The sequence below is a fragment of the Sphaerodactylus townsendi genome, linkage group LG13, assembly GCF_021028975.2.
Source record: "Sphaerodactylus townsendi isolate TG3544 linkage group LG13, MPM_Stown_v2.3, whole genome shotgun sequence".
In the NCBI taxonomy this organism is placed as follows: domain Eukaryota; kingdom Metazoa; phylum Chordata; class Lepidosauria; order Squamata; family Sphaerodactylidae; genus Sphaerodactylus; species Sphaerodactylus townsendi.
Window position 1 is genome coordinate 57,046,560 of NC_059437.1, and position 24,219 is coordinate 57,070,778.

Below are 24,219 nucleotides of genomic sequence, written 5' to 3' on the forward strand. Positions count from 1 at the left end.
GGCTGTGCCATTTACATTAGAGTCCTGGATGGGTAATTGGATCAAGCGCTGCCCAAAAGCCATTAAAAGCCACTGTCTATGGCTGTGCTTCGATTTTACGTATTTATAAATTGTACTAGAGTCAATAAAGCCATGGTTGGATGCCTGCCCACGCTTTTGCGCTCCTTTATGCAGCCCAGTAATCTAACTTCTGCAAAATCCCGTTTTCATGGTAGCAGAGTATTCCATAGTCCCAACAGCTTTTACCGTCAGGAAGTTCTTCCTGATGTTTAGGTGGAATCTCTTTCCCTGCACATTGAATCCATTACTCCGTGTCCTAGTCTCTGAGGCAGCAGAAAACGAGCTTGATCCCTCACCAACACGACATCCCTTCAAATATAGAAACTTGGCTACCGTGTCACCCCTTAACCTTATTTTCTCCAGACAAAACTTACCGAGCTCCCTGCGTCTTTTCTCATGGGGCATGGAATCCAGACCTTTGACCATTTCGGTTGCCCTCCTCTGGGCCAGTTCCAGCTTGTAAATATCCTTCCTGAATTCTAATGAGCAGAACTTGGACTTAGTATTCCAGGTGAGGTCTGCAGTATAAAGTGGTACTTTTACATCCCTTGATCTAGACACTATACTCCCATTGATGCATCCCTGAATTGCATTGGCTTTCTTGGCTGCTGCATCACACTGCTGACTCATGTTCAGTTAAGACTCCCAGATCCCTTTCGCATATCTAACAATGCAGGTGCAAATCCTGGTTTGTTTTTTTAAGCCATAAGTTGTGACAAAAGCCCCAACCTTAAACTCCATGTCACCTAGAGAGTAAAGTTATGCTGCTCTGTAGGGGTTGCTGGAGGCATCTCTGAAGAAACAGAACCGGAGGCCTCTGGCTGTGGGCCTTTCATCCAGACTGCTAGAATGGTCTGCACGAGAATGCAGTGATGGTTTAACTTCTTTGAGAGTAACACTCCTCTTCAGGCTGGGAGGGGTGGAGCAAGGAGCATTTAGAGCAGGGGGAAGAGAACAACCTTCGGCGGTCATGATCCTGCAATGCGGATGGTTCCTTTTGGGAAAAGCCCCAGGTTGTGGGCAAGAGGGGAGGGTGTGGTACACTTAATACAGAGACCCTCTTGGTTAGGGTTTCCATGGTTCCCTTGCTTGCTTTAATTATTGTTCTCATGATTACTTTGTAAACCACATCGAGCAGTTCTCTGGAGAAGCCACAGGTACATTTTTTTTTAATAAGGAGAGATTCAACTTGTCCGTCAAGCAGGAGAGATCCCCCCCCCCCTCCAAGGCTGGCCCTCACAAGGGAAATGAAAATGTAGGAATCACAACCTCCTTGGACTTCCCCTTCTCTTCCATCCCCATTTCCCCTCACCAGCACAGGAGTTTTCTGAAACCCCGTCGGTGCCACTTTCTGTTCCACCTTCGATTGCCCGGCCTGTGACATCCCAGCTGTACTCCACCTGTTTCAGGCTACATCCGGTGCCAAGGTTGCTAAGCCTGCGGGAGTGACCTTGAAGGCTTCTAGCACCACCTCCCAGCCCCGATCAGAAGGAGCAGGTCCCACGCAACTCGTTGTTCCCCTTGGCCAAGGAGTCTGTGGGCATTTCTCCCCTCCTCTCTGCTGAAGTTCAGGACCAGTAGAATTGAGCTCCATCCACCCAACATCACAATGATTGTGGAGGCCTTTCTGTGGGCTCTCGTGGGTGAGTAGAAGCAAGGGAAGGGTTTTTTTCCTCCTTCAGGGACCAGGTTGAGGGGGGGGGGCAGAGGAGAAGCAGTGTCTACCAGGTGGTCGGCGGCACCGAGGAAGTCGCTTCCTCCTAGATCTCCGCTTAACTTGCACAGAGATGGGATCTGGGTCTAGCTGCAGGTAGGCCTTTGCTGCTGGGGAGCAGATATTGCTCCGGTCAGTTCCAAGAGCGGAGGCCTGCTGGGAATCTTACATCGCCTGACGGAAGCAAAGAGGAGAGAGATGTCAGTAGAAATGAAGCTTTGGCGCTCAGTTTGCAAACATCTGGAGTTTGGGGGTGGGGTGGAGTTCCAGATGCTGGACACAGGGACACGCGTGGAGCTGCTTATCTTGGGGCAGGCTGTCCGTGGGCTCTCCAGGCCACTTGCCTCTGACTAGCTGCCATTTCCAGGATCTCAGCTGGATTTCTGACCCTTTGCCAGCATCTTGATTTTAAAACCGGCGGTGCTGCCAGGCCTGGTGGCTTGAGGGGGTGGGATAAGGACTCTGAGGCAAACTGCCCACTGGATTGAGTATTGTCCTCAGCTCCAGCCTTCCCTGTGGGATTCTTTAAATTCTAGCTGCCCACTAACAGGCAAAGGGGGGATTCATGTAAAGGTCGGGTGGGGTGTCAGGCTGGAATAATTTGTGAGGCACAAAGAAATTGCTTTTTCAGAGACATTTGACTAGACAGACAAGACACAACTGGGGATGACCAACAAAAGTTTATTTAACAGGAAAATGTAGGGTAAATGCTTTGTGTTGATGGTTTCAGTATATATGGGAATTGCTTCAGTCCCGCAAGGCCTATCAGGTGGAGCTGATCCACCTGGCCTTAAGCCAGGCAGAGGCGAGGCTACTTCATGGGGACATCCGGGACAGGTCTCGGCGCCACCTTGTGGTGGGCAAAAACTGCAGGTCTCAAGTAGTGGCTCTTTTTCTATTTTCTGTGGTTTTTTCCCATTTCTCTCACCCAGGCGCTGTTTTAGGCTAGCAGCACCAAACTTCTCAGATTCATTAAGCAGGACTCCTGATGATACCAGCCAAGTTTGGTGCAGTTTGGTCTTAGGGTCCAATGCCATGGACTCCACAAAATGGGTGTAGGACCCTATACCCATTATTTCCAATGGGAGCTTCAATAGTAAACGGGCGCTACCATCTTTGAGGGTCCATAACTTTGGATCCTCTGAACCAAACTTCACTCTCAAACCTAGGTGGTATCATATAAGGATAGTCTCCTCTGTTGATAGCTAATCTTAGGCTCTGGTGCAGTTTGTTCAGGGGTCCAGTTATGGACCCCCCAAAGGCTCCATCCTCCATTGCTCTGTAACGGGGAGCTAATGGGTAGATGGGGCCACCCTTTGAGGGTCCATAACTTTGGGCTTCCTGGAACCAAACTCTACCTGCTAAACCTGGGTGGTCAACTCAGGAGAGTCTCTCAAGATAGCCCAAAAGCTCTGTACTGTTAGCGTAGCTACTTGCCCTGACAGGCACCTCATTTTCCCCAGGTTCTCTTAAATCCACCTCCCTTTGGAGGGATTTAAAGGAGAATCTGGGCCCCTAGATTAAAAAAAACATTAAAAAGCATTGTTGAAGGCTTCAAAACCAGATTCAATTGGTATTGTGGGAGCTTTTATTAGAGCCGTGTAGCCGTATTCGATAGGATCTTGTTCCTAATATTACCAGACCTGTGGTTGGCATTCGTGAAGTGTATCAAGCATAGAGAGAAGTCTGTTATAAGAGAAGTTGGCTGACACAGTGTACTAGACTCTCCCGTGATACACCTCCTTCGGAAAAAAATACCGTTTCGCATTTGCGGTACCATTAGGAACAAGATACACCCAGACCACGGCCACAATAAGCCCAGAAAACCCATTATCATCCGCCAACATTGAAAGTTTAGATGCTGCCTAAAGGGAATCACCCCTGGAAAACAGCACTCACTTCAAATGTTGGCTTTTAAACTAGGAGCCTGTGAGCATCCCCTTAAGGGGTGGATTTGAGAATCTTGGCTCTTAGGTTTAAACACATTAAAAAGTGATGCTGTTTCAGGTGGGATTCCCTCCCAAAAAAAAAGGAGGCACTCACTCTCTCTAAATGTTGTTTAAACTAGGGAGCCCTGTGTGTCTATAGACTTGTGTGTTGGGCCAGCGTTCTATAAATGCAAATGGGTGGGGACTTTGAGATGACCTGGGTGCAAAAAATGCTGTTTGGTCGTGGTTGGGGCAACAAGTGGAGGCGTAGCCATGGGAGACATCCGGGGACAAGTGCGGGCACCACCTGTGGTGGTATAAAATTGCAGGAATTAGATTAGTGGCTTTTTCTATTTTCAGGGTTTTCCATTTCTGGCCTGCAGGGGGGGGCGCTGTTTTAGTGCTTGGCGCAAACTTTCAGACTATTGCCAGGTGACTCTCCTGATGATACCAATAGGATTTGAATTTTAGTTTGGTTCAGGGGTCCAACGGTATGGACCCACAAAATGGAGTGACCCCATACTCCATTATTTCAGGGCTAATAGTATGGCTACCATTTGAGGGTCCATAACTTTGGATCCCCTGGATCAAGCTTCACTAAACCTAGGTGGTATCATGAGGATGGTCTCCTGCTGACACCAGGTTCAATTACGGTTGGTCAGAGATCCCAAAGATTATGAACTAAGGTAACTCCATCCTCCATTGTTTCCAATGGGGCTGGTGGTGAGGCCTTTGAGGTCCATAGCTTTGGGCTTCCTGAACCAAACTTCACTAAACCTGGGTGGTTTTTAATCAGGAGAGTCTTCTGAAGATAGCTAAAAGTTTGTTACTGTTAGTAAACATTGCTCCCCTGACAGGCACCCACTACACATTTCCCTCAGGTTCTCTCCTTTAAAATCCACCTCCTTTGGAGTGGATTTAAAGGAAAATCTGAACTCCTAGATAAAAAAACATTAAAGTATTGTTGAAGGCTTTCCAAAAACCAGATTCAACTGGTAGTTGTGAGTTTACAGGCTGTGTAGCCGTGGTCTGATAGATCTTGTTCTAACATTTTAGCTGCATCTGTGGCTGGCATCGCTTCCAGAAGTGTATCTGAAGAAGTCTGTTATAAGAGAAGGCTGGACACAGTGTATGTGGAGCTTCTCTCTGTGATACACTGTCTGATACCAATGCACAGATGCAGGTGAAACATTAGGAACGAGATACACCAGACCGACCACACAGCCAGAAAACCCACAATAACCAACATTGAAAATGATGCTGTTTGGGGTGGGGAATCTACCTGAAACAGCATCACTTTCAATAATTGTTTTAAACTCTAGGAGCCAGAGTATCAGCAAGATTGGATTTAAAGGAGAATCTAGGGCTCTGTAGTTTTAAACAACATTAAAAATGATGCTGTTTCAAGGTGGATTCCATAAAAAAATAGCATCACTTTCAATGTTGTTTAAACTAGGGAGCCCTGGGTGTGTTCAGATTTGTGTGTTGGGCCATGTTCTATAATGCAATGGTGACTTTGAGATGACCTGGTGCAAAAAATGTTGTTTGGTCGTGGTGGGGGAGGGAGGCTGCCCAAATGGGGGGGGGGCGCAAAACTCAGATTTTGCCCCGGGCTCCATTTACCCTAGCTACACCCCTGGGGGGCAGCAATGGCCGTTCCCACTTGGCCGGCTTCCCATCTACTGATTTCTATTGTGTGGAGTATGGGAAAATATTGACATTTTAATTGCTCCCTCCCTCTCGTCGGATACTATATTTAAGGCGCCAGGTTTTATTGTTATGTTATTGTTAGAGAGAGAGTGTGTGTGTATCCATACATGCACAAACTTTGTAGCTTAGCCACAGTTAATATAAATAACCCCGAGGGAAGATTTGATCTCCCTTTCTCCTGTGAGGTTACCTCAGCTGACTGGATTTCACCTGAATCTACTCTCACAACTGACAGGATTCTTCTGCAGGTTCCAGGTTGCTCTTTTAACACAGAGAGTTCCTGTCCACAGAGCCCATGCACATAACATAGAAATGTCAGACCTTTACAGGGTGCTCACTTGTCTCCCTGAGCCAACCCCAACACCGTAACTAAAAAACAAAAACAAACCAACCTGGCTAAGGGGGACGCTCTCCTCCCGAGCCACCAAAATCCGGGGGGGGGTGGAGAGATTTCCCTCCCCGTTTATGCTGAGACTGGCTTGGCCCCTCCCAACCAGTGGGATTCCATGGGCCCTGATTGGCTGACTGTCAGGTGGATCTGCATGACGCTAAAATCTCAAGGATTGGTTTGGAGGAGAGGTGGGACTTTGGGGCATGATTTCCACACCAGGAAGTGCACCTGGGCCTTTCTACCTGCCAAGCAGGTGCTCTTGCGCTGGATCACTGTTGCCTCCCTGTATGATGTCTTGCTTGAACTTAAGCCAGGCTCATTTGCACTGGTTGTACTGAGGCTGAATTCATGTATTTGCTTGCCCTTGTAAGGTGTATGTGTATGGAGGGTACAAATTCCTCCCCTTATCTAAGAGTATGGAATGGATACCAAGCAATTTAGGCTGCTGTTCCTGCTCTGAATGGCCCACACTTAGTGTTCCCACTGGGCTGAAACAAGAATAAAAGCATTGATCTCCTTCAGGCAAGCAGAAAACAGAGAGGAAAGAAGTGGGTATGACAGCTGGGCAGAGGAACACATAAGGCATATTGTTGGCAGAGGATTTCACTGTGCCCACTTCCATCCCAGGCTGTGGGCTTTGCAGCAGTGGAGGCGGCGGCACCCTTTTTATCACTGCCGTGCGGTATATGTGAGATCAGCGGAATTAAATGTCGCTTTTCCTTCCCACCCACAAAGAAGGGAGAAAACAGAAAGGGACAGCGGGGAGGTTGCCGATTTGGAAGAAGTGCAGTTTCAGATTGTGTTGCCATTGGAGACAGGGCCCAAGCAGCAGCCAGTACGTTTTATACTTCGTCCATTCCGCGCAGCACAAATAAGACCTAAAACCCGAGAACCTAAAAAATTGTGTCTTGGGAAGGAATACCCACACTGCTTTTTTCCCAAGACAGCCTCAGGACACCTTGTTTCAGTTCAAGGTGTGTTTTCCTGAAAATGCTTCAAGGTGCACCTTTTCCCCTTAAGGCAGCTGCAAAGACGTCCCCTGCCTGGCTGTGCGAAATGCCAAGCTCAGGAGGTAGCTTATTTTATCCACCTTACCATTTTGCTCTCTGATCAGTTCCATCATCATAAGAACATAAGAGAGAGCCTGCTGGATCAGACCAGAGTCCATCTAGTCCAGCTCTCTGCTACTCGCAGTGGCCCACCAGGTGCCTTTGGGAGCTCACAGGCAGGGTGTGAAAGCAATGGCCTTCGGCAGCTGCTGCTCCTGAGCACCTGGTCTGCTCAGGCATTTGCAATCTGAGATCAAAGAGGATCAAGATTGGTAGCCATACATCGACTTCTCTCCATAAATCTGTCCAAGCCCCTTTTAAAGCTATCCTATCTGCTTATGTCTGACATTTTCTCCCTGTCTCCATTTGCTGAAGGTTCCTCCAGGATGTTTGCTCTGCATGCTCTGGGCACTTTTTTGACCCACATAGCTGTACTCTGCTTGTCCTGCCAATCTGGCAATATATAGGTTTCCTATTTTTTTTTTATTTTTGAGGAGCTGTCTTGGGTAGACCTGTCCTCTGACAGTCTTATTTTTCTGTGCAGTTAAAAAAAACTCTAAGATGTCCATGGAGGGCAGGTCTACTCAGTGTGTCTCAATGGGAGGTAAAGCAGCTCTCTGAGTGGGTAAGATTCTCTTAAGTGTCTGTGTATCTTCAAAGATAGGTCCTTGAATTTTTTAAAAAATGAAAACTGTATATTGCCTGAATCGGCAGGACAAGCTGGGTACTTTTCAGGCTGAAATGGTGCCCAGGACCGGAGCCAGTGGTGGGATCCAAAAATTTTAGTAACAGGTTCCCTCGCCAGCCCCCCCTCAGCAAAGGGGGCAGAGGCGTACCTAGGCAAACCTGAGCCCTGGGCAAAACCTGAGTTGGATGCCCCCCCATGGGCAGCCACCCCACTCAATAATGCGACCCCCAAAAAAAAATTTTTTTTTTGCACCCAGGTCATTTCTAAATCATCATCTGCATTATAGCCATTACTTTAATTCAGAAATCTGAACTTACCTTAATGGTGAAACACACATGGTTCCCTTTGATAGGAGACAGGTGAGATAAAAGGTAATGAAAGGCTGAGGAATCAATGGTTGCAGTACCTGAAAGGGATTCACCCAGTTCAGGGAGTGACATTATTAGTCGCAATTGCTATATGGAACCTTCACGTTCAAAGGCAGGATGCCTCTTGGGGAGGCGAGGGCGTGGAGACAGAAAAGCGGACCCAATGAGTCACCCCCTCTTGGCACACACAAATAATTAGTAACCCCCTCTCGGGAACTGGTGAGAGCCTGCTGGATCCCACCTCTGACCGGAGCCTGCAGAGCAGACGTCCTGGGGCAATCTTCAGTAAATGGAGGCAGGGGAAAATCCCCTCACCAGCACACAAAATGGAGGCAGGGAGAGTCCCTTCACCAGCACAAGCGGAGGGCGAAACTGGCCAGAAAGTGAAACGGTTGAGCTAGAAAAGGCCTCTGTTCCCCTCTGATGCCTTTGCTGTCTAGAACCAAACCAGCAGCCGCCTCTTTTAAAGACATCCCCTGGACATCTGGTTTTGGGTGTCTGGAGTGAAAAGAAGCAGTCGCCTCTTTTTGAGATGTCCCACAGATGTCTTTTTTGTGCTGTCCGGAACGGATGCTCCTTGACTGGCCTGAGCCCTCCCCTGCTGGGCCCTCCCCTTTTCCTGCCGCCGCCCACTTTTCCTGCTTGATAGTCTTTCCGAGGGACTCTGGTCTTCTCAGTTCAATGAGGCTAAAGAACAGTAGCCTCAGTTTAGCCATTTTAGCTTCCAGGGACAGTTCAGGTTTGATTTGATCTAGAACTCACTGATTCTTTTTGGGCAGTCCACAGTATCCGTGACACTTTCTTCTGACACCCCATTTCAAAGGAATTAACTTTCTTCCTGCCTGTTTTCTTCATTGTCTAGTACACACACACACATACCTAGTAACAGGGAATACGATGGCATGAATTCGTTTGGTCTTGGTTGCCAGTGACCTATCCTCATACTTCCAAATATTTTCTAGCTCCTTCAGGAGCAGCAGTGGCGTAGGAGGTTAAGAGCTCATATATCTAATCTGGAGGAACCGGGTTTGATTCCCTGCTCTGCCGCCTGAGCTGTGGAGGCTTATCTGGGGAATTCAGATTAGCCTGTACACTCCCACACACGCCAGCTGGCTGACCTTGGGCTAGTCACAGCTTCTCAGAGCTCTCTCAGCCCCACCCACCTCACAGGGTGTTTGTTGTGAGGGGGGAAGGGCAAGGAGATTGTCAGCCCCTTTGAGTCTCCTTACAGGAGAGAAAGGGGGGATATAAATCCAAAACTCTTCTCTTCTTCTCTTCATGGCTGCCTTTCTGTAAGGAACCTCAAAAGGACTAGAAACAAAGCAACTGTGTTCAGTTCATTTATTTCATAAACTTCGATGATCTCAATACACGCAATGCGGACTCTGACCTTCCCAGACCAAACATGTCGCTTTTATGGACACGGTGGCCCCCCTCCCCAAACTCCCAGGCACATTTCCCACAATAGAGCAAAAGCAAGCTTCAAACACACAAGCTGAAATCATACAAGATAAGCGTAGCAATGTTAAAGGCAGTAACCCTCCGGGGCGCACAGCCCAGACGGAGGAATGCGCCAAGGTCAGAATGATGGGGAAGAAACACAGATCAGCCACCTTCCTTACACTTTCCCAGCCTCAATCTCCTTCAGATTTTTGGGTTGCAGTCAACAGAATAATGTGTTTATTGTTCCTGTCACCTCCTCTGTAAAAAGGGCCATCAAAGGGTCCAATAAGGCTTTCTGCTGGTGACTTCCAGTCAAAAGGCATCTCATATTTTTTAAGAGCATCTGCGTGCCGGCCTTCCCATTCACAGGGCATTCTGCCTATCAGCTTAGGACCATGGTGGCAAACCTTTGGCACTCCAGATGTTATGGACTACAATTCCCATCAGTCCCTGCCAGCATGGGACTGATGGGAATTGTAGTCCATAACTTATCCCCTAAAATTATAAAGGTCCTTCGGCTACCATATAGACTCCCTGAGAACTATGTAATGTAATGTGGATCAGTTTAGAATGATTTTGTTTTCATTGCAAGTGTTTTCTCCTGAGTAGTTGCCTTAATTTGTGTCTCTTGTCATTTATTGTTTTCTTGCCTGATAAAAGGAGTTGTGTTTATTTTAAACTCATTAGGTCAAAGAAGGTCTCTGTCAGTTTTTCTGGAAAGAGGCCTGACATACAACCGATAATATTTCCTTGTGCTGCCAGAGAGATGTTTGAACTGAGTAGGCCTAATCGGCGTGTTTTATGCTGCTGTATTCAGGTCATGAGGCTTTTAAATCTCCAAGAGGCGAATGCAGTGTAGGCCTTTGGATTGGGTGTGATTTGCCCCAGCTGTTTGATGTTCCAATTCTTCTCTGTCCCCAACTCACTGGGATCTGGTTCCCCGCAGGTGCCTCCTCATCGCTTTCTGTGATTACCCCACAAAAGCTGTTCAGGGTCTACCCTGGCCAGACAGCTTTTCTCCGTCTCTCTCTCCAGTTCCGGCAACCAGAGTGGAAATATTTCCATGCCAAATGGAGATTCCTCACAAAGAATGTGCCCGTCCTTTACTGTGCTGCGGAGTGCAAGGCTGGCTCCAGCTCAGCAAACCACACCTGCGAGTACACTGTGGAGAAGGACGGGGCGTACGAGGCACGGGTGGACGTTCAGGAAGGCTGTTCACTGGTGCTGATGGATGTGTGGCCAGAGGATGCCGGGAAATATGAGGTGCGCGTCCTTGCCCTGGACGAGTCGGGCAGCGCATCCTTGGAGGTGGATGTCCTGGAAGGTAATGGAAGAGATCTGAGCTCCCCAGGGCCACGGCAGCCCCAGGGATCAGCCAACCCTGTGTCAAGAAAAGGAGCACGGGGCCGTTCAGGGTTTCCAATTACAGTGGAGCCCACATTGTCTACAAAAGAAGGTAACGGGGGGGGGGGGGCGGGCAAAATAGGCCATGCTTGAAAGGTGCATGAAGAACAGAAAAGTCTTAAGATATTGGATGTTCTGGGAAAAGAGATGGGGTGAGCATCCCTCTGCCGGCCATCCCTGCAAGGAAAGCCATCTTGGGCCAAAGGGTCACGGCTACCTTTCTGGACCAAACAAGATGCGGCTCTGGCTTCTGTTCATAAGCTCTTTACTTCTGTCAGGCCGTTAACAACACTCCTGCAAGCTTGAGCCCACACACCACAGCACTACACCAACCTCTTCCATCCCAACCTGGTTCCTGTTTAGCATTCTCAGGAGGTTCCCTCCCTCCTGGGAGCCCCTTGCTCCAACCTCCTAGAGATTGTCGAGCTTGCCCTGCTGACCTGAAGCTGGCTCTTCAACCTTTCTGGCCCTCCTCCTTGATTGCAGCCTGGCTGGGGCTGTGCTGACCCCACCTCATTCTCTAAGGCTGCAGTGGGCTGCTGATTGCAGCTTGGCTAGGGTTGTGCTGCCTCCACCCTGTTACCTGGAACTGCTGAGGCTTGCTCTTGCTGCTCGGGTTCTCCTGCCATTTCTCTAATGTTCCTTCTTGCTGCTGGCTTCCTGGAGGTCCCTGCTCCAGGGACGGAGAAGAGAATGGTGTAAACTGCATTCCCTTTCGGGAGAAAGGCCAGATATAAATTAAGAAAATAATGGTGATAATAATTAATGTGCATTCAACTCCTAAAGACCACATGCTCTGGGATCTCCTATTTCTCCATTGGGCAAACTGTACTATATAAGGTGAAAAAGTAATCACCCTGGATGGAACTTGTTGGAAGCAATGCGGTGGATCCAAGCCCTCTCCTGTCACTTCACTGGGTCTCTGTGTGGGCATTTGTGGCAAGAAGGGGGGTGGACGTTGCAGCTGCCAGTGAATGGGACTAGATCCTTGGCACACCGGCGACTTTTGAAAGAGTTGCACTGGTGGGACTGAAGCACACTGGCCTTCTCCATTTACTGGGACCAGTTGGAAGCTGTGTGAGATTTTGACTTTGGACATCTTGGTGTCTTGACTGTACAGGACATCTCCTATGTAAAGACTCCAACTGCCCTCTTCTTTCGCCCCCAGGTCTGCCCTCGTCTGATTTGGTTTCCTGGCCGCTGCGTGCCATCTCTGCCGCTGTCCACCACACAGCTTGGCTGCCCATCCAGCCTCTGGACCACGCCTGGACGTTCCTTATCATCAAATGGGAGTTTGTCACCACCAACAGGAGCAGACCTATCCTGGTCTACTTCGTGGACAGTTGCAACGGGACCATAGGTGAATGGTGGGAGAGGGAATGCACCATTCACAAAACAGTGGCTGTCGAGTACCAGCAGCGGGTGAACATCCTCAGGAATGGTACTTTGGTGATTCACAGCGTGGACTTCAAGGATGCTGGAGTGTACCAGGCCACCATATGGACCTCGAGTGGCAAAGTCCAGGCAGCAGTGAATCTCACAGTGATTCCTGGGCAGAAAGGTGGGTGGCCTGCAGGTTCTAGATGTAGTAATCAACAACAACAGGCAGAGAGGAACATAAACCACTGACTTGAGCTGTACCTGCTGGAGGGATTTATTCCCTCTGTGGCTCTGGTGTGATCTTCAGGGCCAAGATTCAGAGATGCCTCCTGGAAGTACAGACCTTGTCATGCTCAGCTTCAACGTACTGGTGAGCAGGCAACCCAAATGCTTCTCTGGCTTAGAGGGGATATCTGTGTCCTCCCATCCCCCACAGAGCCACGTCTTCTCTGTCTGTGGCTGCTGGTGTTGCACAAACTGTGGAAGTTCTCTGCCTCTTTTCCTTTGGGAGAGCCCTTCAGGGTTGATCCAAGGGGGTGGGGGAGGATCCAAGGAAAGAGTTCCACCCCGCCCTGCACACTATGCAGTCCACTAATAGGTGCAATGAATGAAACATAGAATGCAAGCCTGATGAAGACATTGCCTAAAGATAAGAAGACGAGGCCTAGAGGGTTAGGGTGGATTGCCTTGCCTTTCCATGCGCAGGGTCCCGGGTAAGCTCTGTGGCACATTCAGGTAAAAGACCAGAGTGAAAAATGCGGAAGCCCCACTTTTAAGAAAGCTCTGCCCCTTGGAAGGCACGGGAAATATCCTCAGGGCGGGTAGATCTTAAGAGCAGAGAAAATGGCTGGAACATACTGTGGTGGCCCATGGCTGTCAACACCACCTCTGTCTCTATCAGTCACTCGCGACTACAAGGGGTGGTGGTGGTGGAAAGTACCGTCAAGGCATCACCAACTCACAGTGACCCCATCAGGTTTTCAAGATAAGAGGCAGACAGAGGTGGTTTCCCATGGCCGGCCTCTGCGTAGCAGCCCTGGACTCCCTTGGGGGTCTCCTGTCAAAGCGCTGATCAGGGGTGGCCTTGCTTAGCTTCTGAGATCGGATCGGCTCAGGCCAGCCTGGGCCGTCCAAGTCAGGATTACTGCGAGGGAGCTGGCTACAATCCAGGGTGTCCCTTTTGCCGGGAACCCTCCAGAGATTCTGTGAGAAGGGGCGAGGCTCATCAGTCCCACAAGCAGAGAAAGAAGAGGAGTTTGCATTGATGCCCCACCTTTCTCTCCTGTAAGGAGTCTCAGCTTACAAATTCACTCTCCTTCCTCTCTGAGAGGGCTAAAACCTCCTGAGAGGGCTAAAAAGGGAGCAGCAGTGGCGTAGGAGGTTAAGAGCTCGTGTATCTAATCTGGAGGAACCGGGTTTGATTCCCCGCTCTGCCGCCTGAGCTGTGGAGGCTTATCTGAGGAATTCAGATTAGCCTGTGCACTCCCACACATGCCAGCTGGGTGACCTTGGGCTAGTCACAGCTTCTCGGAGCTCTCTCAGCCCCACCTATCTCACAGGGTGTTTGTTGTGAAGGGGGAAGGGCAAGGAGATTGTAAGCCCCTTTGAGTCTCCTACAGGAGAGAAAGGGGGGGATATAAATCCAAACTCTTCTTCTTCTTCTTCTCTCCCCACAACAGACATCATGTGTAGCGAGAATTAGAGTGAGAGCGAAAATTCTCAGAGAACTGTGACTGGCCTAGAAGTCACCCAGTAGAGGAAACTTTCATGTCTATAAAGGAACAGGGAAACAAACCCCATTCACCAGATCAGAACCCGCTGCTCTTGATCACTGCTCCACGCCAGCTCTTGGCGGCACTTCAGAGAGATACCTTTGTTCAAAAACCAGAAAGTGATGCATTTTGCTTTTTCTCTTTGGAAATCCTCCCCTCCCATTGCAGGGACTTCAAGAAGCCTCCACCTTGAAAATGTTGCCCGAATTATTTTGGCTGGCATTCTCCTCTGCTTCCTGGGGCTGTTGGTAGGGGAGGTGAGTGAGTTCTTTGGAGAAAAGCAAAAGGGAGGGAATTTGATGTGAGTGTTTGTGTGTGTGTGTTTGTGTGTGTGTGTGTGGACTCTGTTTTCTTTCTCCCTTCCCTTGGTCAGATGCTCTGGCTATGCCAGACCACTCCTCTCAGACAGACCCTGTCTTCTCAGCCTTGTTTGAACAGTTCTCAGACACCTTCCTAGCTCTTAAGTGTGCAGCTCACAGCAGCCACATCCACACAAAGCTGCTTTGACATTGGACGGCTCTTAAGGCCTGAACCTCTTTGTGTATGACTAGTGTGCATGTTTGGAGAATGGGGCTGTCCATAGCACAAGCTGTGCCCTACCACAAGGAAGGGGTTGGAGACAGTGGCCTTGGGAAGGGGGAGGGGCTTGGAGAAAGTGGGGGGGCATGCCTGCCTTTGCTGCAGCTTCATCTTTGTTTGGGGTCAAGAGGAGCATCTCCTTGTGTTCCTCCATACCTTCCTTCAGGGTGTGTTGCCTCCCCTTTGATATAGTGGCTTCTTCTGTGTATCTAATCTGGAGGAACCGGGTTTGATTCCCCGCTCTGCCGCCTGAGCTGTGGAGGCTTATCTGGGGAATTCAGATTAGCCTGTGCACTCCCACACACGCCAGCTGGGTGACCTTGGGCTAGTCACAGCTTCTCGGAGCTCTCTCAGCCCCACCTACCTCACAGGGTGTTTGTGTGAGGGGGAGGGGCAAGGAGATTGTCAGCCCCTTTGAGTCTCCTGCAGGAGAGAAAGGGGGGATATAAATCCAAACTCTTCTTCTTCTACTGTCTTGCCTTTGGTGCCACTGGAGAAGATGCCTCCATGACTCTGGCCCTTAGAGCTTTCTTTTCACTGTGGCGCTGTCCGTGGTGCTGGTGCTTCCTGTCCCCAGCTCTTGTGGTCTGACAGCCACAGTCCGGACCTGGACATTGGTGAGGTCATAACTCTGGCTCTTCCTGGCTCTGGTGCTGTGTGAGTTTCTGTTTCTAGCTCAGTGAGTCTTGGATCTGGGAAGGTGGAAGACCTCGGTCTTCTGTGGGTTGTGAGCGTGGTGGACAGAGAGCTTTGCTTCCTTGTTGCATAGAACTGGAACACTGCTGGTGTGAAACAAATGTATGGGGAGTCTGCTAAAGCTCTGAGGACTGATGAGTTTCCTTTACTTTCCCCAGCATGTCTGGACAACCATCTGCCCTGGACCTCCAAGCCAGGCCAGGAAAGGGGACGGAGCTCTGCTATGACTGGGCTTGACAAGAAGGATGGACCCATCGACCCCTTTCATGGATCAACCTTCTTTGGAAGGCTGGGAAATTCCCATCATGCATTTGCCTCAATGCCCCGCCATCACTGCTTGATATTTTGCAAGACTGTTGTGTCACCTGCAGCTCTCTCTCACACAGTGATGTGAAACTTGATCTGGATATTCCAGAACCCTGATGGAAGGAACACCCAGGGGCAAGCACATGGCGCATACTTATGCGCACGGAGGCAAAATTATTCCATGGCATTTGGCTTTCTATGCCCCAAACCATGTTGAGGGTGCATATGGCCAGTAGTATTACATGCAAATTGACAGTTTCAGATCTCTGTAATGCACGGCAGCACCTTCTACCAACTCTCAGCTGGCTGTGCCAACTGCAGCCTTCTCTCGAGAGGAATCACTCAGCCATGGCTGGCAAGACCCTGGACATACAGCAGCGGGCGCTGGGAGAGTGGGGGGAGATCGCAGTGAATCTCCTGTGTTGAGCAGGGGTTGGACTACGGTGGATTCTGCACAGAGTTTTGGGGGAGAACTTTGCACAGCTCTCTTCCCCAAAATGAATTCAGCACGTTATATTTCTCTCAACCTGGGTTTTTCAAAGATCGCCAACCAAGTAACCTTTTCCCCTCAACCTGGGTTGAGGATGATTCCTGCCTGGTGAACAGTGGCATAGCACCAAGGGGTGGCAGGTGCACGATTTACCGGGCACGCACCAGTGCAGGGGTGTGGCAGGGCAGGCGAGGGCACGTGCCCCAGGCATAATTCCTCCTCGCTCTGGCCCTGTTGCTGAGCAAATGCCAGCAGGCCGGAAACGTTTTATTTCTCCCGCCCAAACTTCTTACTTTCATTTTCGCTGCTCCTGCCTGCCAGTTTGTGGTTTGCAGGAGATTCTCCGTGGAGATTCCCCATGGAAGTTTCCACTGCTTGCAGCCCATCCATTTGCTATTTCATTGTAAAAAGTAGACAAATAAAGTTTGTTTTGCCTAGCGATCCCATGCATGTGTCATTTCCCCCCATTTTTTTTGCTGTTTTGGGGGGGATATCTGCAAAGTGGTTCTCACAGATGTGAAGACATCAAAGTGCAATTTGCCATGGATTTTTTGAGCCCAATTACAGGAAAAACTGACCCTCTGGCGGTCTTCCTGGAACAAAGTTCCATTCCCAGGGAAAGGGAATGCTGTGAGAAATGGTTTGATTGGATTAAGACCTGGAAGCGCCCAACTCTTGATGAGTTTTGACCTGCTAAAACAAAGAAACTCTGGAAGATTGATGACCCTTCATAGCTGGATAGGAGGTTTAAGATTGAGTTAACATTTGGGAGAAAACTGCGCAGTGTGATCTAGCTGGTGTGCAGATGAAATCAAGGTGTGGCCATTTGCAAGCTCGTTGTGAAGTTGGAACCAGGTGTACCATCTTACCACATTCAAGCGCAGCTGAGCCCTCATGACACTGTCTGAAGCCATGCATACTTAATTTGGGAGAGAAAAGACAGACACCACGTGTCAGTCAGACCCTCTTGATATCAAAGTCCTTGAGTTAAGGTTGGGGCGCCATCTTACCCTTGCTCTATGCCAGTGGTGGTGAACCTTTGGCGCTCCAGATGTTATGGACTACAATTCCCATCAGCCCCTTCCAGCATGGCCAATTGGCCATGCTGGAAGGGGCTGATGGGAATTGTAGTCCATAACATCTGGAGCGCCAAAGGTTCGCCACCACGGCTCTATGCCATGAGTCTGGGCTGTCTCTGATATCAAGATTATGACTGGAAGGGGTCCCAGAAATGCTGCCACCCCCATCTGACTCTAGCTCGCTTGGGTATCAAAGGGAGATGGGGAGCTCCCCGTCACTGACAATCTTCAAGCAGCAGCTGAACAAACACTTGTCAGGGATGCTCTAGGCTGATCCGGCATGGCCAAGGGGGTTGTCCTAGATGGCCTGTCTGGCCCCTCCCAACTCTATGATTCCCTTTGGGCTGCAAAATGGGATTAATGCAAACCCATATAAACAAATAAGGTACTTATCAGAATAACAGCAGTAGCAAAGTTTCTGGGTGCAGGAATGACATTTTGAGCATGTTTGTGATGATGTGGGCAAGTGTGGATGGAGAACTCAGAACCCAACCCTCCCTTTCAGCCACATACTGGTTGGGGAGTCCTCAGCCCAACCCCCTCCCTGAGGAAGAGCAGAAGCCCGGGGCGGGGGGGGTCTGCTTTCAGGGGTCCCAGCAAGCATAAAGTCATGTACGGTTGCAGCTGCCCCCATAACTAGGATGGAAAAGAAATGACTCGTCACCACCAGGAATCCGTTCTGTGAAGCCACCACTTTTTAACACTTTTTTGACAGAGTGACACAACCTCACCCCCTCCAAGAGCACTCAGCCCCCGATGCCCCAAAGATGTCAGCAGGATGGGTGGGGCAGAGGACACAGGCTGAAGCCTACTAAATAATAATAAGCGAAGACAGTGGCAAAGTCCATCCTTTGTTACATTTCAAAGGTTTCAGAACTATACAGCTAGTTTGGAGACACAAATGCCCAAAAAACAAAACAACCCCCCTCCCCACATATACACACAATAGCAGCTTTCACCACGAACACCTTCAGCCAGCCTGCAGGCTATGTCTTGCAGCTGAGCATCTGAAAGAACCCCATACATGGGTACAAGTGACAAACACACTGTGAGCTTGTGGTGTCCTCTAGTGCAGGTGGAGGAGTTAGAAGTCCTTGCAGGAGAGCGGTCTTCCCAGTGCTGATTCCAAGAGGAACCGGTGGGCACCGGAGCAACCCAGTCCGAGGCTTGAGTTTGGTCGAGGGCACCTGTTTTAAAGGGAGGGTGGAGCCTCACATGCAAACACACTCCTTTGAGGGCCCCCCCCCCCATGAAAGCATGGGAATTGATCTATAGCCGTGGTGGCGAATCTATGGCACTCCAGATGTTCATGGACTACAATTCCCATCAGCCCTTGCCAGCATGGCCAATTGGTTGATACACACCCCATCAGCCCCTGCCAGGCAATGGCCACATTGGTTGATGGGAATTGTAGTTCATGAACATCTGGAGTGCTATAGGTTCGCCACCTTGTAATTGTAGTTCATGAACATCTGGAGTGCTATAGGTTCGCCACCTTGTAATTGTAGTTCATGAACATCTGGAGTGCTATAGGTTCGCCACCTAGGTTCGCCACCACTTATCTATAGCTTTGAGCCTTGTAATACATCTGGAAGCACTCCTGGCTTTCTGAGAGGGCACCTACATTTTGGCTACACAAGAACGAAAGCTCCACGAGTAGAAGGAGAAGCCCCACTGAATCCACTGAAGAGGGAACAGAAACAGACTGAAGCCAGCTCAATATGGGACCACCTAACTGCTTCAGGGAACCTGGGGAAGAAACACCCCTGAATTCCACAGCAGGTATTTGGGGGTGCCCACTGTAATCATGGGTCATTTCAAGCTCTCTCTGCACAGCACAAGGAAACAGCGCACCGGAGTTGCCGGAACACACAAGCCTTTTCCCAAGCTCACTTTGCACCCTGATGGAGCCAGCCAGGCTGGGCAGGGACAGCTTTCCTGCAAGCAGGCCGAACTGTCCCTGGCCAGTGGTGGGTGGGCCCAGCAGATGGAAGCCGGTGGATCAACATCACGCTTCAGGGCCTTTTCCAGAGGTCCAGCACTGAAGATCTACTGATCCCTTCACAACTTGGGGACAGGCTGTTGAGGGTTTTCCGGGCTGTGTGACCAGGGGCTGGCAATTGTTGCTCCTAATGCTTCACCTGCATATATGGCTGCCATGTTCAGAGACTATAGGTTCGATGTAAGATGTCACCCATGGTAAGATGTCACCCAGACGCATGAAAATACGCCTCACTGCCCTGTAAGCGTGCATCCCACCATGCAGTCACTCCGCACGGTGCCACGGAGAGGAACTCATCTCACCGTGACATGCTTCTGAAGATGGCAACCATAAATGCAGGCGGAACGTTAAGAGCTAAAACCACCAAACCAGGACCATGCAGCTTAGAAAAATCACAACAGCCCGTTGATTCCAACCACAAAAGCCTTCGCCAAGACTTGGAGACACATTTCCAAGTTCATCACACCTAACAAAGCAATCCTTGTCGAAGGCTTTCAAGGCTGGACTCTCATCCGAGTTGTTACTGGAAGTTCCAGGCTGTGTGGCCATGGTCTGGTAGATCTTGTTCCTAACATTTCGCCTGCATCTGTGGCTGGCAAGATGCAGGTGAAACATTAGGAACAAAGATCTAATTGCGACCACGGCCAATACGAGCCTGGAAAAAGTCGCCCACAACAAACTCAGAAGGAGTTCTTAACAGTTGCACCACTGTTCTGTCCACTGGAGCCAATGGGCCGGCTATTGATTAACTCCTGATTTGACGATTTCACTGACTTTTCAGTGTACTGACGACTTCTCAAGGATGACAACATTATGAACAGAAGCTTCTTGGGTGCCCTGGGCAAAATGGTCTGGGCATCTTTCAAGAGAACTGGAAGGTGTGCCTTTGCCCAAACAGCTCAGAAGTACAAACAGTCCTGACAAATACACACACACTGCTGGAAGCACAGTGGACCGGGAACAACTCCTCTAGCATCACAAGATTACAGCCAACAAAGCAGTCCCTGACCCAAGACAGCCAGATAAAGGTTTCATGAATGCAGAAAATCTCCACCCTCAGCGCTAGGGAAGGCAAGGGATTCTCTGCATCCTTGAAAGCCTGTTAGTTTAGCAGCGCCTGACCTGAAACACTCAGCATTAAGGATGTCGCTCCTCTTTGCTGACCCACAAGTTCCTGAGGATCCTTCTATGTCAACAAAACTACAGCACAGCCGCTACCACAACAGCAGCGATCCGGCCAGGAGCAAAACAGCTAAAATCAAAACCAGCAGCTCCACCCCAGCCCCCTCAATCCTATCATCAGCCAGTTCTTCAAGTGCGTCCAGTGAGGCATGAGGGTCAAGGAAGATGGGGGTCAGTGTGGGTGTTCCAGTCCAGTCCAGCTCACGAGCCAGCTGAGGCCTGCTCCTTGGGCTACCGTCGGCGAAGGGGCTTGTAGACACACACGGCCATCAAGATCATGACGATCAGCAAGATGCCAAAGACGCTCCCCATCAGAGCTGCAAGAGGAAGGAAGAGCATGAGCTGGCGAGGGGCACAGGAAAGCACCAGGTGCCGTGGGTGGGTGGGATGGGGCTGTAGTACACCAATTGCCAAAGTCAGATGCTGGTAGCCAAGCTAAAGGGGCATCTTAAGACCCGGCAGACAAAGAACTGGCCAAACTGCTTGGGCGCCTGTAAAAAAGCACAGAGATCAATTTCACCCACCCCTGGCCCAAGAACTCCTCACTAGTCCTTAAAACTACTTTGGCACCCTCCCATGGAGTTGTTCTTTGGAGGCAGGCCCCGATCTCCCCTTCTCAGCTTCAAGGCGCTCTCTGTTTATGTCTTCACCACCTCAGTAGGTGAGGAGGACTCTGGTGTTTTGAATTTTAACTGGCAGGCTCCCCCCGGTGAATTTGGTTACCAGGCACCTCCCTTCCTCAGTATTACTTGCTTATACGTTGTGATTGCATTATTTTATAATTAAATGTTGCTTTTAATGGTTAAAATGTTTTAAATTTGTTTATGCTCGTTGCCTTACAGACACTAATTGTGTGGAAGGGCGGGATAACAGTGATTTTAGATACATAGAAATACATCAAATTTAGCCCATTCCTCCACATTTCCAATTCTGTGGCGAATTCGGGCCGCGGCTCCATTAGCGTGAGGGGCGAGCTGCTCGCTCTTGGGTTCCATTCCTGAAAGGCCCCTTTGAACACTAACGGACGGAGGAATTCATTGCAGCGGCTCTTCAGTTTTTACTGCTGTCCTGTAAGAAATGTGATTTCTGCTGCCCAGCCAGCCTTGTGACCAATGGGATGTGGCCGCCGGACAAACAGAACTCAGGAGTCGGTGCCCCTGTTCCGATCTGCAAGGCGCCGTTACAATAAATGAAACACGGACCAGCATGAGGGAAGGCCACCTTTTATATTTCAGTTCCAGGAGGCTGCACAATCTACGCACAAACAAGGTCAGAGGTGGGGGGGGGGGCAGGGAAAGAAGGTAAAAAAAATCTAGCAGAGAGCTGGATTCAAGTCCAGGAGTATCTTTGAGAGCCACAAAAGAGTCAGGATATGAGGTTCTGAGAGTCCCACTGGCCCTGAATCCTGCTCTTCTCCTGCAGGCCGCCTGCTTGCCCTCGCCAACTCTCTCCAAACCATCTTGCCAGCCTCCCTGCCGCATACAAAGGGCACAGGAAGGGATGGGCATCTCCTCTGCCCTTCACATCAGGGGGGGGGGAGGCTCAGCTGCTTCCCAGACAGCCACGAGCTCCCTCGGGTGAAGTCTCTTGGCTCCCATCCAGGCTCCCCGGCCTGGAGAGAATGTGGCCGGGCCAAGGCTAACGAAGAGGCCTACTCCGGTAGGGTTGCTGAAGGTTAGGCCGAGAGCATAGAGCAGCCTTTCTAGGGGCTGGAAGACAAGCTGCCCAGTGGCTTAGGGGGTGGGGGTGCCGCGTCCTCTGCAAAGTTGGCCCATGAAACCCTTCCCGGGGATTCATTCTGCTGACCTTTGACACAGGGCTGCCTGGCCCTATTTAGGAAGCCTCTGGAGATAATGGGGGGGATGGAGGGGGGAGAGCGACCTCGGTGGGGCCCAGAGACAGGGACCCCGCCCCCAAGAATCATCCCTTTTCTCCTGGGGGACTCTCTGTCGTCTGGACAGCGCCTGTCAGTCAGGGGGTGCCTACCGGGAGGCTGGTCTCCCTATGTTGCCCCCACCCCCATCTGTCACCCAATGCAGAGATTCGGGGGGGGAGGGGAGCCCAGGAGGATGCCCTGCGGTCCCACCCCCCACCCCCGGCAGCCGGCCCGTCCCTGGCTCAGGGGCTGCAATGCGGGCGCCGCCGATTGACATTTGGGGGCGCGCGGCGCTTAAGCCGGAGCAGCGGGTCCCTCCCTCCCTCCCTCCCTCCCCAGCCCCGGCCGCTCGTGCTCCTGCTCCGCGGGGGCCCCCACCAGGACCCCCCCCCGCCCGCCCCAGCCTCACCCAGGTTCTGCGCCCGCAGTACGGCGTAGGGCCGCCCCCGCTCGTCGTCCTCCTCCCCGCCGCCGGCGCCCTGGGCCAGCGCCAGCCCCGGCAGCAGCAGCAGCAGCAGCAGCATCCTTTCCCGGGCCAGGCGGAGCCGCAGCCGAGCCCAGCACCGCCCCTCCGCTCCCCCGCCTCCGCCCCCGAGCATGTGCAGAGTGCGCCGCTCCTCCCGGAGGGGACACCGCGAGGGCCGGCGGGGCGGGGCTTCGGGAGTTGGCAACCTGGCATGTCCCCTCCCGGCCGCTGGCTCTGCCGCGAGGCTGCCCAGCAAGCCCCCGCCACCCTCTCTTGGGGAGGGAGGTTTCAGGGACCCCTGGCGATCCTCTCCTGAGCGGTGCATTCTGGGACTGGCAGTTCGGCAGAGGCAGCCGCCCGGGATTCTCCTTCTGAAGCTCCGCCCGAGCAGCGGGCACCGGCGGAGGGCATCATGGCTGCAGCCGGGGGGCGGGGGCGGGGGCGGGGGGCACAGCTTTCCTTGCATTTGGAACAGGTGGAAGAATGCGGGGCTCCCCAGCCCGGCCTGGGCCAAAAGGGCCCCTCCAAGCCCTGCGCCTCTTGGCCCTTGGCTCTGGGGTGACGTGACGGGCAGAGGAGAGGTCATGTGCCCAGTCCGGTGCCCTCGCAGCCTCACCCCCCTCTCCTGCCAGCCAGTCGATCCCGGCACAGAATTACAGGCCTGTGCTGTCCCCTTGCCTCCCTGCCCCGAAGTGGAAAAGGGCCTCACGGAGGGGCGGGGTGGACGAGGGGCGCCTTCTTCATCCAGGAGTCAGAAGATTCCTCAGAGGCCGCCAGAGGTTGGGCGTGCAGCAGGGGCTGAAGACCCCCAGGCCTTTTCATGGGCCACACCAGCTCTGCTTGGGGGACTCCTGCAGATTTGGGAGTGCCTCCTGGAGAGGGTGGGGGTTGGGAAGGGCAGCAGGGACAATGCCCCTCCCACTGGACCCTCCTTCGCTCCCAGGGAACGGACCTCTGTTGTCTGGAGGACTGTTGTAATGCTGGGATATTTGCACCCCCCTCCCCAGCCGGCCAGAAGGTCGGCCAACCCTCCCTAGCTTGTCACTACCAAAAGGTTTGAGAAGACAGGACCGTCCATGTCGTGTGAACAGGGCGTGAAGGAACCACACATCTCTCAGAAGTGCGCTTGTCTGAAGCTGACTGGGGGGTCTTAGGTCAGCCCCCCCCCCAGGATGGTTCTTGAGAGCAAGTGGATGAGGGAGGACAGGAGGAGGCCCTTCGGGGTCCCCATTGGACAGGAAAGCAAGGCTATAAATGAAGTACAGATTTAAAAAGAGTGGACATTTTGGAACTGGCTGGCTGGCTGAGGAATGAGCGCAGCTTTGGGTCAAGACTCCCTCAAGTGGGCCTTCTCCATTGTTCCTAATGTGAGGGGCCGGGCTTGTGAACATTGATGAAGAGAGCCCTCTTCAACGTGATGCAGTCAGAACTTTCAGGCACGTGGTCAGAGCTAAGGAAGAGCCGGCCTCTGGCAGCCAGGCAGAGCTGGAGTCTCCTGGCTGCCTCCAGCAGCTGCACACAGATGCTTTGTAAGGTTCCCGAGGGCAGCCAGGCCCCTACGCTGGCTCTGGTGGTGGACTCAGCCTGGCTGCTGGGCCACACATGTCTGGGAGGGAAAGGACCGGAGCCCCTTGCC

At 51.4% G+C, this 24,219-nt stretch overlaps 2 protein-coding genes across 5 annotated transcripts; one reads left to right on the plus strand and one right to left on the minus strand.

Moving 5' to 3' along the window:
* The first annotated feature begins 268 nt into the window (after nt 1-268).
* Nucleotides 269-16,419, plus strand: LOC125443018. 4 transcript variants are annotated; one of them, XM_048514870.1, is made up of 4 exons: nt 269-1,703; nt 10,298-10,807; nt 11,924-12,316; nt 15,341-16,419. In XM_048514870.1, the coding sequence occupies exons 1-4, from the start codon at nt 1,670-1,672 to the stop codon at nt 15,574-15,576; spliced, it is 1,173 nt and encodes a 390-aa protein (XP_048370827.1). In that variant the 5' UTR covers nt 269-1,669; the 3' UTR covers nt 15,577-16,419. The 4 variants fall into 4 exon arrangements, with proteins under 4 accessions (XP_048370827.1, XP_048370826.1, XP_048370825.1 ...); XM_048514869.1 differs by lacking the exon at nt 269-1,703 and adding an exon at nt 14,076-14,164 and having other exon boundaries at nt 9,894-10,807; nt 15,341-15,526; XM_048514868.1 differs by lacking the exon at nt 269-1,703 and having other exon boundaries at nt 9,894-10,807.
* A 2,092-nt stretch (nt 16,420-18,511) lies between these two features.
* Nucleotides 18,512-23,169, minus strand: LG13H12orf76 (linkage group 13 C12orf76 homolog). Its single transcript, XM_048513884.1, has 2 exons — nt 22,527-23,169; nt 18,512-20,558 (listed from the first exon to the last, which is right to left on the minus strand). Exons 1-2 carry the CDS (start codon nt 23,167-23,169, stop codon nt 20,473-20,475), a joined length of 729 nt encoding a protein of 242 aa, XP_048369841.1. The 3' UTR covers nt 18,512-20,472.
* Between the last annotated feature and the right edge of the window lie 1,050 nt (nt 23,170-24,219).

What these genes read in the sequence shown, in the direction of transcription:
- LG13H12orf76 (XM_048513884.1), bottom strand. Translation starts at nt 23,169, where the DNA reads ATGACCTCTCCTCTGCCCGTCACGTCACCCCAGAGCCAAGGGCCAAGA. An exon ending in ACTGCGGGCGCAGAACCTGG is followed by an intron (nt 20,559 to 22,526) that starts GTGAGGCTGGGG and finishes TTCCTCTTGCAG; the next exon opens with CTCTGATGGGGAGCGTCTTT.
- LOC125443018 (XM_048514868.1), top strand. Translation starts at nt 10,153, where the DNA reads ATGCTGCTGTATTCAGGTCATGAGGCTTTTAAATCTCCAAGAGGCGAA. An exon ending in CACATTGTCTACAAAAGAAG is followed by an intron (nt 10,808 to 11,923) that starts GTAACGGGGGGG and finishes TTTCGCCCCCAG; the next exon opens with GTCTGCCCTCGTCTGATTTG. An exon ending in AGTGATTCCTGGGCAGAAAG is followed by an intron (nt 12,317 to 15,340) that starts GTGGGTGGCCTG and finishes TACTTTCCCCAG; the next exon opens with CATGTCTGGACAACCATCTG.